The 17,365-nt window shown below is 28.2% G+C and overlaps 1 protein-coding gene across 1 annotated transcript; it reads left to right on the forward strand.

The window, feature by feature from the left end:
* Positions 1-5,470: 5,470 nt before the first annotated feature.
* Positions 5,471-5,881, forward strand: LOC129966250 (cuticle protein 16.8-like). The gene has a single exon (XM_056080663.1). The coding sequence runs from the start codon at positions 5,471-5,473 to the stop codon at positions 5,879-5,881; it is 411 nt and encodes a 136-aa protein (XP_055936638.1).
* Positions 5,882-17,365: the final 11,484 nt, after the last annotated feature.

Raw genomic sequence — 17,365 nt, forward strand, 5'->3', positions numbered from 1 at the left:
ATTTCGAATACGCGAAGTTCGAATAATTGTTCTACTGTAGAAAATATACGTAGATAAATTATTGCAATCGGAAGGACGATCGACCTCGAGATTTTAATGATTGTTTGACCTCAGTTCGAAGCACTCATTTTTGGAATTAGGTATTCTTTTATAAAGTGAAATGAATTTCAAAACTTAACAAGTTGGACAATGATATTATGTGTGTGGTTTTAGCACCAAAACAGTTGATTTATATCAAATTTTGAAAGAAATCTATTTAGGGTCAGAGTACCTGTTTGCATATCTTTACTTGTGCATATGAATGAAATTACCCAAAAATGCAATAATTCATATAAATGTAATTTAATAAATGCATAGCTAACTTTCTACAACATATTCTAAAGCTAATGTACTCGTTCTTGAGTTCTTTGAGCTCGAAAAAGAAAGACAGAAAGAGAGAAATATAAAAAGATTGACTATTAAAGTCTCCGGCGAAAATTTTGACATAATCAGTTTCCCATAAAGCATATTGAAGGTATACAGCTTAAGAAACTCCAAGTATAAAATACTTTTTCTTCTTTTCGGTATTTGCAGTCTTTAACCATATAGAATAAGGTAGCATGAAGTTAGAAACCAAAACCGCTGATCTAATTTCATATCTTAAATTCAATGAACCTGCAATAATTTTAAAATGCTATGCAAGATACCATCTTCAGTTTCCTCGTACAACTCTTCTTTTTTTCTTTCACTCATTCAGTATCACGAAAGACCACCTCACGAACACAATGTTTATCGTGCGGAAAATGATCTCGTGACAAAAAGGCATAAAAAAAACGACAGTTGTCTAAGTTTTTTTAAGGATAAACAAAACTTCCAAAAATAAAATCTCATATACATAAAGATAGATCGCCCCACTTCTCGTTGTGTTCAGTATGGCAGAACAGAAATTTCAGAATATCTAAGCGAATTCAAAGATTTGTAAAAAAAATAATAATAACATAGATTAAATATAACTAGCGGAATAATTCTCCTCTCGAATTTCACCTATTCTACTACATTAAGTCGCATTTTATGCCGAGTTTTTATCGCATATTGCAAAGAACTATAAACAGATTTTTAACTTCTTCTCATTGGCAAATTGAATCCAAAATCTAACACAGAGCAACGATTGACTAATGAGAAAATAACGAATTTCATTCATCTTGCATGTTATTCTGTTGAATTATCAAATACGCATACGTGCGAGTAGATTAGTAAGAAGATAGACTTGGTCCAAACTCTTTTACATGTCTAAGATTCCAATATAATTCAAATATCAGAAATGATCAGGAAGGGATCAGAAAATATTGATTGCTAAGAGACAATAGGGAACGCCCACACACACTTAATTTCTATAATGAAGAGATATAATTTTCAAAAACGCTTGGATTGAAATCAAAGGATATAAATATAATTTCTACAATATTAAATTGTTATTATTTTATATATTGGTATCTTTCACATAAAAATACTATATATTTTTTTACAATACATTTATTTGCGTTGTTATTTTATTCTATCAAACTTCCGCTATCATTTCATATATTTTTGCTTTCTTTCAAAGGATGTTTACTTCCTAAACCCAACAACAGTTGATCTAATATGATAACTGTAACTTTTGTCATGCTATAAGTTCTTAAAAGTTTGCTTATTTATGCGGAAGAATAAGAAAAATTTAAGCGAATGTTTCTTAATAACTATATAATAAATATTTTATTTATGTAAGGCATACTATTTTCATTCCGATAAATATCGGATGTGTTATTTAGAAAGAAAATTCAAAACCTAAGCGCCAACAAGTCGAAGTTAATCTAATCTGCTCTTAAAGTCAATATCTGTTATATACAGTAAAGCCCTCTTAAGCCCTTTAAATTCAAAACGGCGTGTTCTATAGCCAGATAAGTAACGAGCACTGCAGCCATAGCAAGGTGGCTGTGCTGAATAATGCGACAAATTACGTTTCCGTAACGGAAAATTAAGAAAGTTACATAAAAATAAAGATTATCAGCCAAAAATTCCAGCAAAAATATTGTATGTCATACCATAAAAAAAAACATAGAAAAAAAGTTCCATGGAATATCTATAAAAGTGGCTCAAATGTCCACGATTAAACCTTTAAAAAGAAATTTTCCGTTATTTAAAAAAAGGGTTCATTCTCAAGCTGAAAAATGTATTCTCAGATTAACATCCTCCCGAGTATGCTGCTCATTTAAAAAAAATTATTTTTGTTTACTTTCTTCGTTGCTTAAATCTCATTTCGTCTTTAGTTAAGTTGGAATAACTGTATGATAATACCGGAGAATTCATTTTTCAATTTTAAAATAACCCTTTTTCAAGTCATAAAAAGTTCATAATTTTAATCAAATATATCTATACAAATTTTGCAGATAACTCTATGAAACTTTTTTTCCTGTGCTTTTATTATGGTACAACGTGCGTTTTTTTTTAATTGAACTTTTTGGCCGATGTCCTTTATTATTTGAGTTATTCCTTATTTCGCTACTAGGAGCGCTGTATACCAATAAATTTAGTATTGTCATTTTATTATTGGTACATTTTATACTTCTCTGTTTATAAGAGACACCATTTTAAATTTAAAAGGTTTAAAAAATTTTAAAATACCAGCTACCCTATATATTAGAAGTTATAGTACTATACACATACTATATTTAAAGTAAAAAAAACACTTATAAACAGAATTTTTATAAATGAAGCTGCATTAAGTTTTTGATTATTGTTAGGAATACTGTTGTTTGAGAATTTTAAACTCTTAACAAATTTCTTTAATATTTTTCAAGAATATTCCCTCAACAATTACTAACAATTCAAAAATACAGGAGTGCATTGCATGCCGTCCTCTACATAAAAGGATTCAAACAAAAAATCAACTATACATTGTCGTATCATAATTTAATATATAGGCCAAAGTACTAAATTGTATAAAAATTTACAAAATAGCAGTGTTTTCAAAGAAAAATAATAATAAATAAAATTCAACAACTGACTGTAAATCTAAAAAAATGTTTTTAAAACATTTATTCATCAATTGTTATAACTCAAATATGAATTTCATTTTTATTAAATTTTTATTATATCATTTTGATTTTCTCAATTAACGCAGTTTTGTTAAAATGCACAAAAATAGGGAATTTAAAATTCCTTTAAAAAAAAAAAGAAAAGAAAGTGTAGTTGTTGGCATTAAAGGATGGACGGGGAATTTATTTTTTGGTGCAAGAACCATTTTTTGTTATACTGTATAAACTTATTATTTATTTCGGCAATGATTCCCCAGAGAGAAATGTATTTACTGGTGGGAATAGTTATTTGTGGGGTTCCAGCGCTTTCGTGCTTATAAATTCAAAATTTATGCTTGGGAATTTTTGAGAAGCCCATATTTTGTTTTTCATTATTAATGCATAAATGAAGTTATTTTTAATTTTAAATTTATTAAAACACAATAATTTTTGGTTGAGATATAAACTCTAGCTTGCCCAATGGCTTTGTCAAGTTGAGGGGGGGGGGTAATCATATCAAAAATGACCGTCTCGTCCGTTTCTTTTCCATCTTCGCATTCAATATTTTCAAAGATTAAAATATAAATATTTCATCAAAAAAGCATAGCCTTCTGTCAAATATTTATATACAAATACTTTATTAATACTACTTTATTAATACCGAAAACTTTTTTACATCATAAAATAATTTAAAGTTCAAGCAAATTGCTGGTGAAGAATTAAATGTATTTTAAAATTCCATGTAGTTGACATACCGGAATGATAGCTTGCTTATTCCATTATAAATGTTAAAAAAAATGTGCGAATTGCCGCTGAATTGAATGTCAGAGCAGACTTGAAATGTTTAACTTATAGTTTTCTCTAGAAATTTAAATCCAAACATTTCAACAAACTCGGTTTGCCACCTTTATCCTTCAACAAGATCCTGCAAGGTGTTTTTTAAACAATAATTTGGAGCTGGCAACTTCATCTCAAAGTAAACATCTGTTTTCTTTTAACAGTGATATTTTCGGGTTGGGACATTTGTGATACATTCTTATTCATTATATACATAAAAAAGGATTTAAATTAGAATGCGAAAGCTTTTAATGATGATGACGTCGTGTCCGCGTTACCACGGAAATGGGTTGCAGTACCTTCTGAGGGTAAAGACCCCTGAGCACCCAAGGGCAGAAGTCTGACTTCTAGCTCATATGAAGATTAAACTTACATTTTCGCTTGCACAACCCCTTTTTACAAGGGGGCAGATTCACACACCTCACATATAGAACACAGATTAGGAACAACCATGCCCGAACTGGGACTCGAACCCGGGACGCCCAGATCACGGGGAAGACCCGCTACCCCTATGCCAGAACGCCGGCGAATGCTTTTAATGTAATATGTTTATATTTGATTGAACAGAAACTAATATGAATGCAAAATATATTTCGAACAGGATATTTGTTTGTGCATTTCATATACTTATTTGAAATTAAATTCCTTAATTAATTTTAAAATTATAATAAAATGATTTTTTTTTCTAAATTCTAAATTATCATGATGAAATTTCCTTTAATAAACACAATTTAAATTTGGACATAGATTCAATAAAGGTCTTTATCTTAATGTCTTCAAAACGAGAATTGTTTCATTAGTTAGACAGGAATTCAGCAAATTGAGATATTGTAAAAAATGTTTGCTTATTTATTTGTGAACTGAAAAGAAAGATTCGAATCATCTTTGTTCTTAGTTTATAAGCCAAGTTAGTTTATAAGCCAAGAGAACTCCAAGAATGGATGGCATGAATATGTAGAGTAAGATTATACTAATCATTCATATATCAGACTTCATGAATTTTTAATTCAAAATTACTTTTATTCCATATAAAACTATTTTAAAGTGACACAACGCAAGATGATCCGGAAAGGATTAATTAATAATAAAAACATTAATTTTAACTACAACCATTTTATTAAAATTAAGCAGTTTTTGAAGAATAATGTTGGCCATATTTTAAATTCCAAATATTACATATATTGGATTCCAAATATTCTTATAAAGAATTAGAAAAAGAATCATAGAAAAATATATAAAAAGAAACAGTACAAAGAAATGAATTTTTAAGAATAGCATTGACAAAAAAAATTAAGAATGCATTTTATTTTTTTTCCCCAGTGATATTTATTTCATTTCTGCCTTCATAGCCTTCAAACCACGCCCATTCATTGCCTTTGAGCTATTCTACGCATTCAAACTACGAACTATTTTTCCTGTCATTCACCTGAATATTCGGATACAGAAGATAAACAAGAATTCATTCCAATGAAAATTTTTCAGATCGTTTCTAAATAGCATGAAATGATATGGTATAAAAGTGACAGCGTTTGCTTCGAAAATCAGAGCATCATCTAATATTCTTCAGCTAGTTCTACAGTGGAGATAGTCCAACCTTAAGCATGTTCCATTTATTGATTGTTGGCTCTTTCTGTCTGCTAGCTGCGACCACTCTAGCACAACCTATTGTAGAACCAGTATCTCTAGTCCAGCCAGTGGTGCAAGTACCAAGACCTTATACCTATGGCTATGAATTTGGAGATGGCCTTGGAATGAGCCAATACCGCCAAGAAGTTGCCGATGGTACTGGTGCTGTCAGAGGTAGTTATGGATATGTAGATCCTTTTGGTATCACTAGGAAAGTGGAATACAATGCTGGCGCTGATGGATTTAAGGCCTTTATCAGAAGCAATGAACCAGGACTCACTAATCAAGATGCAGCTGATGCTGTGTATGTTGTCCAACCTCCTCCTCCAGCAGTGGTTGCTCAAGGTTTGAGGCCAGTTCCAGTCATCGTCAGACCCTTGAAATGATAAAGTACTTATGACTTTAAGGACCAGTATTATTTATGCTATGGTAAAAGTTGGGGTTTGTCTCATGGGTTTCTTGACTGTGAGGTTCATCAATGTTATTTATACTACAGAAATCATTTTATATTATATATTTGTTTGTTAAATTCAGTATGGGAGAAAATATTTCGAATGAAGGGGCTCAGAGAAGTACTTGCTGTGATACACATTTTGAAATATAAATAAATTTTATTTTAAAACAGTTTCATCTGTCTCTCAGATTTTTTTTTATTTAATAAAAAAAATGGAATTGCTATGTATTTTGTTTAACAATATCATTTAGCAATCATTGTACATTATGAAGTTTGTTTTCATTTCATTTCGATGATTTGTACAAATATTTGGCATTATAAGAATAATTATATATCCTTCTAGTATGATTTGTCAGGTAAATATATTTCTGCTAATATGATAAGAATTACAACTGCATCTAATAGTTTTAAATAACTGATAACAATTTATTTCTTTGAACTCTTACAAATTTATATTCATATCAAGAATTTGATTCATATTCTTTTTTCTTCAAAACTGTAATAAATAATAATAGAAATCCAATCGAAAGAGATTTTTTAAATTATGCTTCTTTAAAAAAAATTGTTATTAAGTTTTTTTTTCTTTTTTTAATATTTTTTTTTAATTTGCCTATCCTACTAGATGTTGCCTTTGAAAAAAAAATTCAAATTCATCTTCAAAAAATTTTAAAGGCCTAATAAGTAATTATTTTTGGATTCTAATTCATTTACCAAATGCTTAATTTTAATTTATTAATATTCAATTCAATTGTTCAATTCAGTTCAACAACAGTTCAATTTCTAAAATATGAACTGTAAAATATTTCGACAGAAAAACATTACAGAGTTACTATTCAATTTTTTAAAATGTTGTTGTTACTATTGAATAGGAAAGAAATATATTTTATAACAAGCAGTTAATTATAAATTGAAAATCAGTATTTAACAGAATAATATATTGCTTTAAAATTCTTTCACTTTTTGTAATTTTTTAGGTAAATAATTTAAAGAACCTTTGATATTTTACTATGAACTAAATATTTATTTTCTATCAGCATTAAGTGTTAAAAATAACCGAATTTTATTGAATTATTTTACTGTGAGGCATTGAATTGAAATGCCTCACAGTACTGAGAAAATTGAGCAGAATAGTTTATTGTTTGTTTAATTTCTAAGCGAAATAATTAAAACATATAACTAAATTCAAAAGTTATATTATAAAAAAATATTTCGTCAAATGAACGACATTCTTAATTTCGAAGATATCAACCATTTTATTAATACTTTTTATAGAAACATGAGCAGTCATACAAAATATTTTTACAAACTGTATTTGGATGAAATTAAACAAAATTACCTTTTTTTTTCGATTTAGGATTTATTGTAACAAACTCAAACCTAGGATGTTCATTTTGTAATACAAAGCAGAAACCTCTTTTAAATAAGTGCAATAATTTTATTTTTAATGAAATGTTATACAAAAACAACTATATATATAATATTTTGGCGATGATTCCTTATTAAACAACTGCATACATTTGGGAATTTTATAACGATTTTGTTATGCCAGAAGAGTCCTAGAAATCTGTTTATGGATGCAGGTCTGCGATTAAATTGATTTATTACTTTATTTAAAACAAAATACTCACATTTTACGAGAAATTTATGATTCATTATGTAAATTTTTCACTCCTTTTTGAATAGCAAATCAACTTCCTCTACCATAAAAGTTTATATTTAGAACAAAGTTACGTTGGTCTTAGAAGAGATGAATTGAAAAAAAAAACACTAAGAAATGAGATATGAATTTTAGCAATTTTTTTAAAATTACTACTCTGTTTATAGTCCATTTCCTTAAATGCATATTGTAATTTGTTTTTTAAAAGAAAATTGAAATTGGTTGATAGAAAATCTAAATTATCATAAATTAGCAAGAATTTTGAGAAACACTTTATTTGGATATGAAATTCAATGCTATGTTTTATATATCCGTAACGAAGTTTAAAAAATTCATCATATAGAGTAAAATTAAGATTCTCTCTTAGTTAACACTTACACTCTCTAATGAAAAACATCCGGAATTTATACGAACTGTGCTTGAACCTCAAACATGTAAAGAATGTATTTGAACTCATATTTTACAGCAAAGATTTGTTGCGAAAATGATTAGAGGATCGACCAGAAAATATAAAGGAAAAGGATTTGGGATCATTCTGTTTCACAGAAATATATAATGTGTGCAAATTTTAGCAATGGTTTTGTTTGCTGGGCGAGGTATTTTTTCAAAAGTATTTTTGTAAAAATAGCAAATTGTATTTGAGAAAATATAAAAAAATATAAGAAATTTTTCTTTGTGTTTATTTATATTTTTAAAAATGAAGAGATTTTAATTAAATCATATAAAACTTACAATACGCTATCAATATAATATATTAGAATTAAATTATTCACATTGAATATTTTAGGAAATATAAATATTTTTACTAAATAATTTTTCACCACATATGCGAATTTTTTTTTCCTTTTTCTTTTTTAAAACATAAAAATTGGGTACATAAGGTGTCTTGAAGAAAAAAATTCCAGTCAAATACGTTAAAATTAAAAAATAAATATTATTATTGCAATGAGTTAATTTTCAGCCGCTCTTTAGGGGAAGGTAAATTATGAAATATTTTCCACAGGTTGACATTGTTTAAATTTGAATTAATATTTTAAATAAAATGTTTTAAAGTGAGAAAAATTCAAAAATCTCTTTAAACACTTTTGAATTAAGTACTGTTATTATTGTTGTTGTTTATAATGGCACTTGCCATGGACAAGGAATTAAGTACTTAAGTATTTAAGTTTCAAATTGCAGCAAATTAGACAACATAGATATCAATAAATTTTATTACGTTGTTCGTATTATTTGCATAAGCATTAGAGTTGTAATTTCATCTAGCTAGAATATTCTAAATAATTAAAAACATTCTGGCACCTTTAGGAAAGTCAAACGAAGTCAAATTTACGGTGTTCCGTTGCTTCGATAAGTACCTTGCAACACATCAATGGAATTCAATAAAATCAAAGCATTTTATGTTCTTTTTATCCTGCAGATGCTAGTAATATATTTATAAGAAGGACTACTTTTTTTAAACATCTTTTACAATTTTCTTTACAACTTTTGCTACATTGATATCATCTATCCTATGATGAAGAATATATACATTTTTTGGAACATTTTTATAAGAAATATACATTATTCTTATAAAGAAAATGCTCGATCTCTGTCTTTAGAATGGGGCATTGGGATTCAACTCGCTATTAATAAGTGACATCATATTCTTAAAATATCGTAACTTCTAATCAGAAAACTACAATAATTAGTAGCATTTTCTTTAAAGCACACGCAAAAAGAAATCGCATTTTCACACCATCACGTATTTTTCAATAGACGCCCCCAGATTTGAGAAGTAAATAAATTATTTTTCAGATATTTTCTAGGTGCAATCCAGTTATGCAGGTTGACACTGGCTATAAAATGGCTAAATATAGTAGATAATGCTACATAAAATTGCAAGTTCTTTCTGAAATTGCTCCAGACTTTTCCCAATCATACTCCCACAGGGGGCACTTCAGAACTGAAAATGAGAAGCTTCTGGTATTGTGGTTGGTTCTCGCCACCCTGGTGGGTGCATAGATGATGGGGTTGGCTACCTTCTATTGATGACGAAACATGCTTCCCACGGGAAGGGTTGTACAGGGGCCAGTGATGGCTCTTAAGACTCAACCATACTTCCCGTCAGTGTTACTGTTGTGGCTGTCTGATCAATCATATTTGTAAGTGTGCCTTCAGACCAGTCGGAATAGCCTACTCGGTTAGACAAATAGTCAGAATAGTCGGAACTGAGACTTTCTAAGCTTTAAAATCCTAAAATATGATGGATCCATACCTGGGACTTGTAAAAGACAATTCTTTATTTTATGCAAGCAAATATTTACTCAAAATTCAACAGCTGAGTAAATTAATTTTCTTGATACCTGAATATTCGATGATTCCTTAATTTCTCAGCCGCTCTTTACATTCTTACGAGGATTAATATAAAATAATTTTGCAAAATACAATTAATTGTATATAGTTGGCGAAAATTTTAGGTGATTTCTATATATTAAAATCCTAGAATAGGATGAATCCATCCATGGGACTTGTAAAATACAAATCTTTATTTTATGTAAACAAATATTTACTCAATATTCAACAGCTGAACAAATTAATTTTCTCCCTACCTCTATATTTGACAATTCGTTAATTTCTCAGCCGCTCTTTAAATTCTTACGTGGATTCAAATAAAAATAATTCCACAAAACACAATTAGCAGTACATAGTAGACAAAAATTTTACTTGACTGTAGTTGTAGTGTCGGGTAAAAGACTTGATACGCGTCTTTACACATATTGAAGATACAGAAATGTTGTTGTTTCTTATGGCACTTGCCATGGACAAGCCCGTGTTACCGAAGACAGAGATTTAAGCCGGTGGGGGATCGTCTCATGTTTTTTTTAGTAGCTCCAACTAAGATCAAGAATACGACTTTGCTATTCAGGCATCACTCATTCGCTTGTACAATCCCTTTTTACAGAAGAGAACATTCACACAGATGGAACAACGGAAGAGCAACCATGCCAGAACTGGGACTCGAACCCAGGACGCCCAGATCACGGGGAAGACGCGCTACCCCCTATGCCAGGACGCCGGCAGATATAGAAATAATTTTAAGAAACTAAGCTTCTTTCGCTATTGTGTACGATTTTATTGTGTAAAGTATAATTTTTATGTATTCAATCATTGCCTTAAACTTATTAACTAAAACTATTGTGCGAGTCATACAGTAAGTACGCAGCACAGATTTCATAATAGAATTGTCTAAATATAACTGGTAAAAGAAATAAAAAATTAAAGTGCTAAATAAAAAATAAATGATGAATGCCATGAGATTGCAAAGGGCAGTGACATTGTGGGAAGGTCAAAGGAAATAAACAAAATTCACATTTTCATTACTGTGATTCACACGAATTCTCATCAATTTATCTCCCAACTCTTCACCCAAGGCATCACGGCATTGAAATGAGAAGATATTGCCAGCTTCCTTTATTCACAACTAAAATCAATATATCTCAATAAATTTTCCTCAAAAAAATTAAAACAAGCACGAAAATACGAAAAAAATCATCCACTAACGCCTTTAGGATAGTTTAAAACGAGGAAATACGAAAAGTTTCAAACATTTTTAAAGTGAATTCATTAAAAGGAAGTCAAGAAGTTATTGGGTACATGACCTCTTACAGAGGGCCACTCAAGTGTGAATTCATTTGAGAAGGGGACAATCCCATTAAACGGCTATAAAGACAAACATATAAATGTGAGGATTCTAGGAAATGTGAATCATATCTTTATGACTATCATTTGCATGGGCTGGTAGTCATTCTGTTTGGATTTTTTTCAAGCATCTTTAATTGAATTTGGCATTGTTGTGACTATCATTGGTATTGCCAAGGTTGGTATTTATTTTGATGATATTAAGATAATTTCTAAATGCCAACATTATTGATTATAATTCAAATTAGACAATGCATTTAATTTTTGATACTTATTTTAATATAAATATTGTTATTTAATCAATAATTTGTATTCATTGAGTGGAAATTTTTCTTTATTTTTATGGTGATTATTCAATGAATTAAGATCTATCGTTGCTGACCATTCATTATTTTTAGCCAAAATTGATTCTTGGGCTTTTCTTCTTTCTAATTTAACTAAAAGATTTAACGAGTTTTAAAAAGGGGCGTTAAATATTTTAGAGAATTAACATAACTACAAATTATGTTCAGTTATTGGAGGTATTAAATAAAAAAATAACTACTATTTATATAAAAAACAGATTAAAAAATAACTTTTTTAGATAATTTTATTTTTGCTGAATATTTTTTGAAAGCCAAAAGAATTTTAACGGATAAATTTCTTTTTTAAATGCCGATTATTGTGGATTTTTTTAACCCGAAATAGAGCAAAAATTTAGTGTTATAGAAAACATTTGATTTTTTTTTCGGAGAAGTATCATGAGGTATAGTAATATAGTGTTTATTAATTGAGCAGAATGAATAATTCAAACCAATTTAAATAAATATGTGATAAATAAAACTATTTTTGATAAAAATGCAGAATTATTCTTAACACCCATATCTCAAGAATAAAAAACTTCTGAGATTCTTTTATCTGAAGTAGTATTTTAAATATAACAATTTAATGAAGTTGGAAACATTTATATATTTGAAAACCAATCATTTTTTATTCAATGTGCGTTTATTTCTTTTTTTATCTGGCTTAAAAAACACGTCGTATACGGAAATTTAGAACTTAAGAGTAAAAAATTTAGGACTTAGGAATATTTAAATATCTATTCATTGTAAAATTAATTTCAGACTAGTTCATAAAATTAATCTTTGACCATATAATATAGATTGTTTTCTATATAACTAAAAAATTAACATTTTTTATAGCAACAGCATAAAAGTCTTTCACGTTAAAGCGCTCACAAAGAATATAACCTGTCATAAAATTTAAAACAAACATTCCAATTTAAAATTTCAATGTTCTCAAGAAAACGTCTCTTCGAGATCTGTTAAAGATTTTTTTATATCTGAATGGTTTGTGGGTTTTTTTTTTCAAAATAAAATTTGAACTTGGCTAGTTCACTTCGTTGATATTGAGGAAGTATACCATGCATTCTAAGATTATTACAATTTACTACTATAGTTTAAGAATGAAAATCAAAGAACAACATGTCCCAAAATTTGGAACAACAAAATAAGAAAATTGGACGAACTCTTGAGCCTTTTAAAAATTCAAAATAAGAGAAAAGTATTTTACTACAACAGAGTAATAATGTTTTAAAACACATTATTTCTTTATAATGACTTATATAAATATAGATTAATCCCCTGTTTAATGACAAATTACTATCGTAAATCAATTGACAGTGTGAATGAAATTGACGATTGATAAAAAGAAGTTGCACTTTCCAAGTGCTATTCTATTGATTTGATTAAAATATCAGCTAAAATAGTGACTTATGGCGCCTTAATGATAATTATCCACATTTGGTCATAAGAATTCCATCAAAACTCTCTTGGAAGCTTGGATTCTAATATAATAAACTGCATATTTACATATAAAAATAATAGGAAACAAAAAAAAACCCTGATGTTCCATTGAAAATGGATTGAAATAAATTATTTCTATCAAGTAGGGAAAAAAATTTATTCCCCCTTTTTTTTCATTTTTTTTTCAAGCCCTTTAAGACTGGTTATGATTGCAAATAATGGAAGGAACAGTTTGGCCAAGACGTCGCTGCTGGTGTTTTTCCTGGCCAGTTTATCCACCACAGGGGACTGCAGCATCTACAAGATGATGGCTGAAGCCATGGGTTGGAACGACGGCTGGGAAAGCAAAGGGATCACATTCGGTATCAAATCCAAAGGCATGACAGCCATCATTCCCATTCCTTTACCCATACCGATTTTCACGAAAGAAAAGAAAGGAGGTGGAGGAAGCAAAGGCGACAGTGGAGGTGGAGATAAAGGAGGCGGTAAAGGAGGTGGCGATGCCAAAGGAGGAGATGCCGGATGGGAACAAGGGTCAGTGGAAATTTAATTTGTTCAAAAAGTAAAGTAGAAAAAGTAATCTTATGTTTTATTGTTAAAAGATTCAGCCATCTTAAATATCATCTGAATGACACTGAACGTTATCATCATTGATTTCTTATAATGATAACTTCAAGAAATTTTTCTTCTTTAAATTTATATTTATATATAAATGCTTCTTGTTTGACTGATATTTTCGTTTGAGTATTATCTCTAATACAATTTTATCAATTCTGAATGTTAAATGGAATGTTGTGAAAACATGCAAAAATTTAGCTAAGCAATAGATTAATTCTGGCTGTAGAAGTTGCTTAGAATGAACTGGATTGGTTAATTTTGAGGTTATAGTCAAACAAACAAATGAATTCAACTTTATATTGTTTCAACTTATTGTAATTTAAGAGAGAAAAAGTATTTGGTAGTCGCACATGGGCATATAAATTTTAATTAATTATAGTCGAAGAATACTTGCCATGATTAGATTAGAAGGAATAATGATTTAATTAAATAAGTTTCTTGATAATTTCTTAATGCTCTTAAGATATTTATTTATTTATTTTATAATAACATGCTCTTAAAATATTATTATTTATGCATTGAATAACATAAATAATATATTATTTTTTGAGAAGTGAAGAAATATGTACTCGATATCAGTTTGATAAATCTTCTTTAAGAAAATTAAAATTAAGATTAATTTAGCGCGATTATTAATCAACAAAGCGATTTCATTTTTATTTTAGAAATAACTGATAATAAAACCGAATACAAATATCAAATTCATACAATTAATATATTTTAAGAATATTCAAAGGCACACAATATCAAATTCTATTATGAAACAACTGAGTAATTTAAATTCATAATTAATATTGACAGCTATTTTTAAAATTGAATTTCAGACACCTCTTTTATATATGTCCAATATTATGCATAAAATAAAGCATGGAAGAACTCTCAATGTAAAGAAAGCTAACTTTTTGAAAACTATAGAAGATATTCAGGGGAAATTTCTTAAATAAAGAATTATTTTTAATATATCTTCACACAATATATTGGCTTTGAATAAAGACAATTAATTTTAATATGAAGCATGAAAATTGATATTTTTGCTGACTATAAAACTAATTACCATTTTTCAATTAAGAATCTAGTTTTTCATTCACATTTTTTCTAACTGCATAAACTAATCGAAAACTGATATTGAGATTGTTATTTGAATATAAAATGTCTTTATATTAAAATAATATTTGTCCGAATTGTTGAATGTTATCTGATTTAATAAGCATAAGTTGTTTTCTCCTTTAAACATTTGATGAAATTATAACAAAAATTAAAATAAAGATAATATAATTTCATTAAATTATATCATGTTTAAACTATTATTACAGGCCTAATTCAAATGTATTATCCTAAAACTGTATTGATACATACACTAATTACGTTTAGACATACATACAGTGTAGAGCATTCACCAGACATTTCAATTATTTTTATTCTACTCTTTTTATAACTTATTTTTATATTATTTTCTTATTTTTATTACTTATTTTCTGTCTTTTTTTTTGAAATCATATAATATTACTGCTTACAAGATATTAAATACCTACTAATTTTATTGAATTAAATTTTTTAATAATCTCTTAAATTTTTGTTTCTTTTCTTTTTTTATATTTTAATCTAATATCAATAATAACTCTTTTACTCATTCATTTATTTAACTTTCAACAGAGGAGATCAAATTTTTATAATAAATATTTTGTGCCAATTTTCCAAAAAATTAAAGTTATATTTATCTAAAAAAAAAAAAAATGAAAATTCTTGAAATGGAGCTATTTAAACATGAAGCAGCCGGCGCCCTAGCATAGGGGTAGCTGGTCTTGCTCGTGATCTGGGCGTCTCGGGTGCGAGCATGGTTGCTCTTCATCTGTGCTCTATCTATGAGATGTGTGAATGTGCCCCCCTGTAAAAAAGGTTGGTGCAAACGAATGTGACGCATGACTAGCTGAGACGGGCTGTTGGCCCTAGATGGCGCAACTGAAACTAGATACGCTTTCTCGGCTTAAAATCGCTCATTTCGTCAGCGGGCTTGTCTATGACAAGTGCCAAAAAGAAACAGCAACCAACATCAAAGATATATTTTTTGTATCTTACATAGTTGTTTATTGTATTCAGATGAAAGCAACTGATTGAAAATTTAATCATTTGAAAGTAAAATACATCTAAATATATATTTCTCTTCAACAGGGGAAATGATTGGTGGTAGCTGGCCTGTATCCTCGTTCATCTAGTTATGATCAATTTTATTTGAAGTCTTCAGCCGGTCTGTGGAATCAATGGACGTGTCATCATCTCATTTTTCTGTATCTTCATCAAAAACAAAAATAAAGATTTCGTTTGAAACTTTTTTGAAAAATCTATGCGTTTCTTATGGTTTTTGGATATAATATGTCTGTATTACTCTATAATTAAAATCTTAATATGATAATAATTGAATTTTGAAATACCTAGGGATTTGGAAAAACATGAAATGATGAACTTGAAGTGATTATATTTACATTTAATATAACAAAAGTCCATGACTTTCGATATAGAAATATATTGCAATGGATGAAAAACAACCTAGGATTACCTCCATTTTTTTCGAATACTTTGTAAATTTGATTTCATAGACGTGTCATAGCGTTTTACAAATCGAAAGCGAAATTCTAATGTGTACATATGCACGTGAATATAAATCTAGAAAATAAAACAACGAATTATCTTTGAAAATTAAATTTGACAAAAAAAAACCCCCTGAAATTTAGCAATATTAATGTACAAACAAATATACTTAAAAATATTTTCATTACTACTGAAAGTGATTTATCCTAAAATAAAAATATATAACTGAAAAAAACATTTTTTAAATTTAAAAGTAGCTTGAAAATGGTTTTGAATATCAAACTTATAGAAGAAAAATAGTAAAATTTTGGTTAACTTTTAATACATACATAATGTTTTCTATTCAAGAAATTATATACCAAATATAATTGCTCTCAGAAAATTATTTGAATTTTAGAACATTTTGAAAAATTTCGGCATTATGAGTTATTTAGTGTATTTCTGTATCATGCATCATTCAATGCATTTTTGCCTCATGCATTATTATATTGCATACATCGGATTTTGTAGATTTATTTTCCCTGAAGGACATCATAAATACCAGCATTTTAAAACTGGAAAGTAAGTTTTTAATGGATGCATGTACATATGAATATAAACACGAAAAGTAAAACAATGAGTTTATATTGTTGTAAAATATACTTAAAATGTTTTTGAAAATTAATAAAATTATGAGAATTATCTGGAAATAAAATTTGTATTACTGGAATTTTTTTTTTAAATTTTAAAGTAGTGTAAAATTTTTTTTTTAAAGTTTTATAAAAAAATTTTCTTTTACAATTTCGTTTGAATATTAGAAGTTGACATTTTATTGAGTTCATATACTGAAAATGTGCAATGAATCAATAAATTCACAGTAATTTTTTTAAACAAACAAAAAAAAAACCGACTTTCAAAATTTTTTAGATACCCAGATTTAAAAGTGTTTTCATAGTATTCTGAGTTTGAAATAAATTCAGTTTATTTATTGCAGATTGATTAAAAATTTTTCTCTTATAAAATTCAAGCTCTGGATTCTGTAACAATTTTTGTCATAAATATTCCTAAGAATAGAAAATAGATTACAATTCAAAATATAATAGAATGAAATTTG

The sequence above is a fragment of the Argiope bruennichi genome, chromosome 4 (genome assembly GCF_947563725.1).
Source record: "Argiope bruennichi chromosome 4, qqArgBrue1.1, whole genome shotgun sequence".
In the NCBI taxonomy this organism is placed as follows: domain Eukaryota; kingdom Metazoa; phylum Arthropoda; class Arachnida; order Araneae; family Araneidae; genus Argiope; species Argiope bruennichi.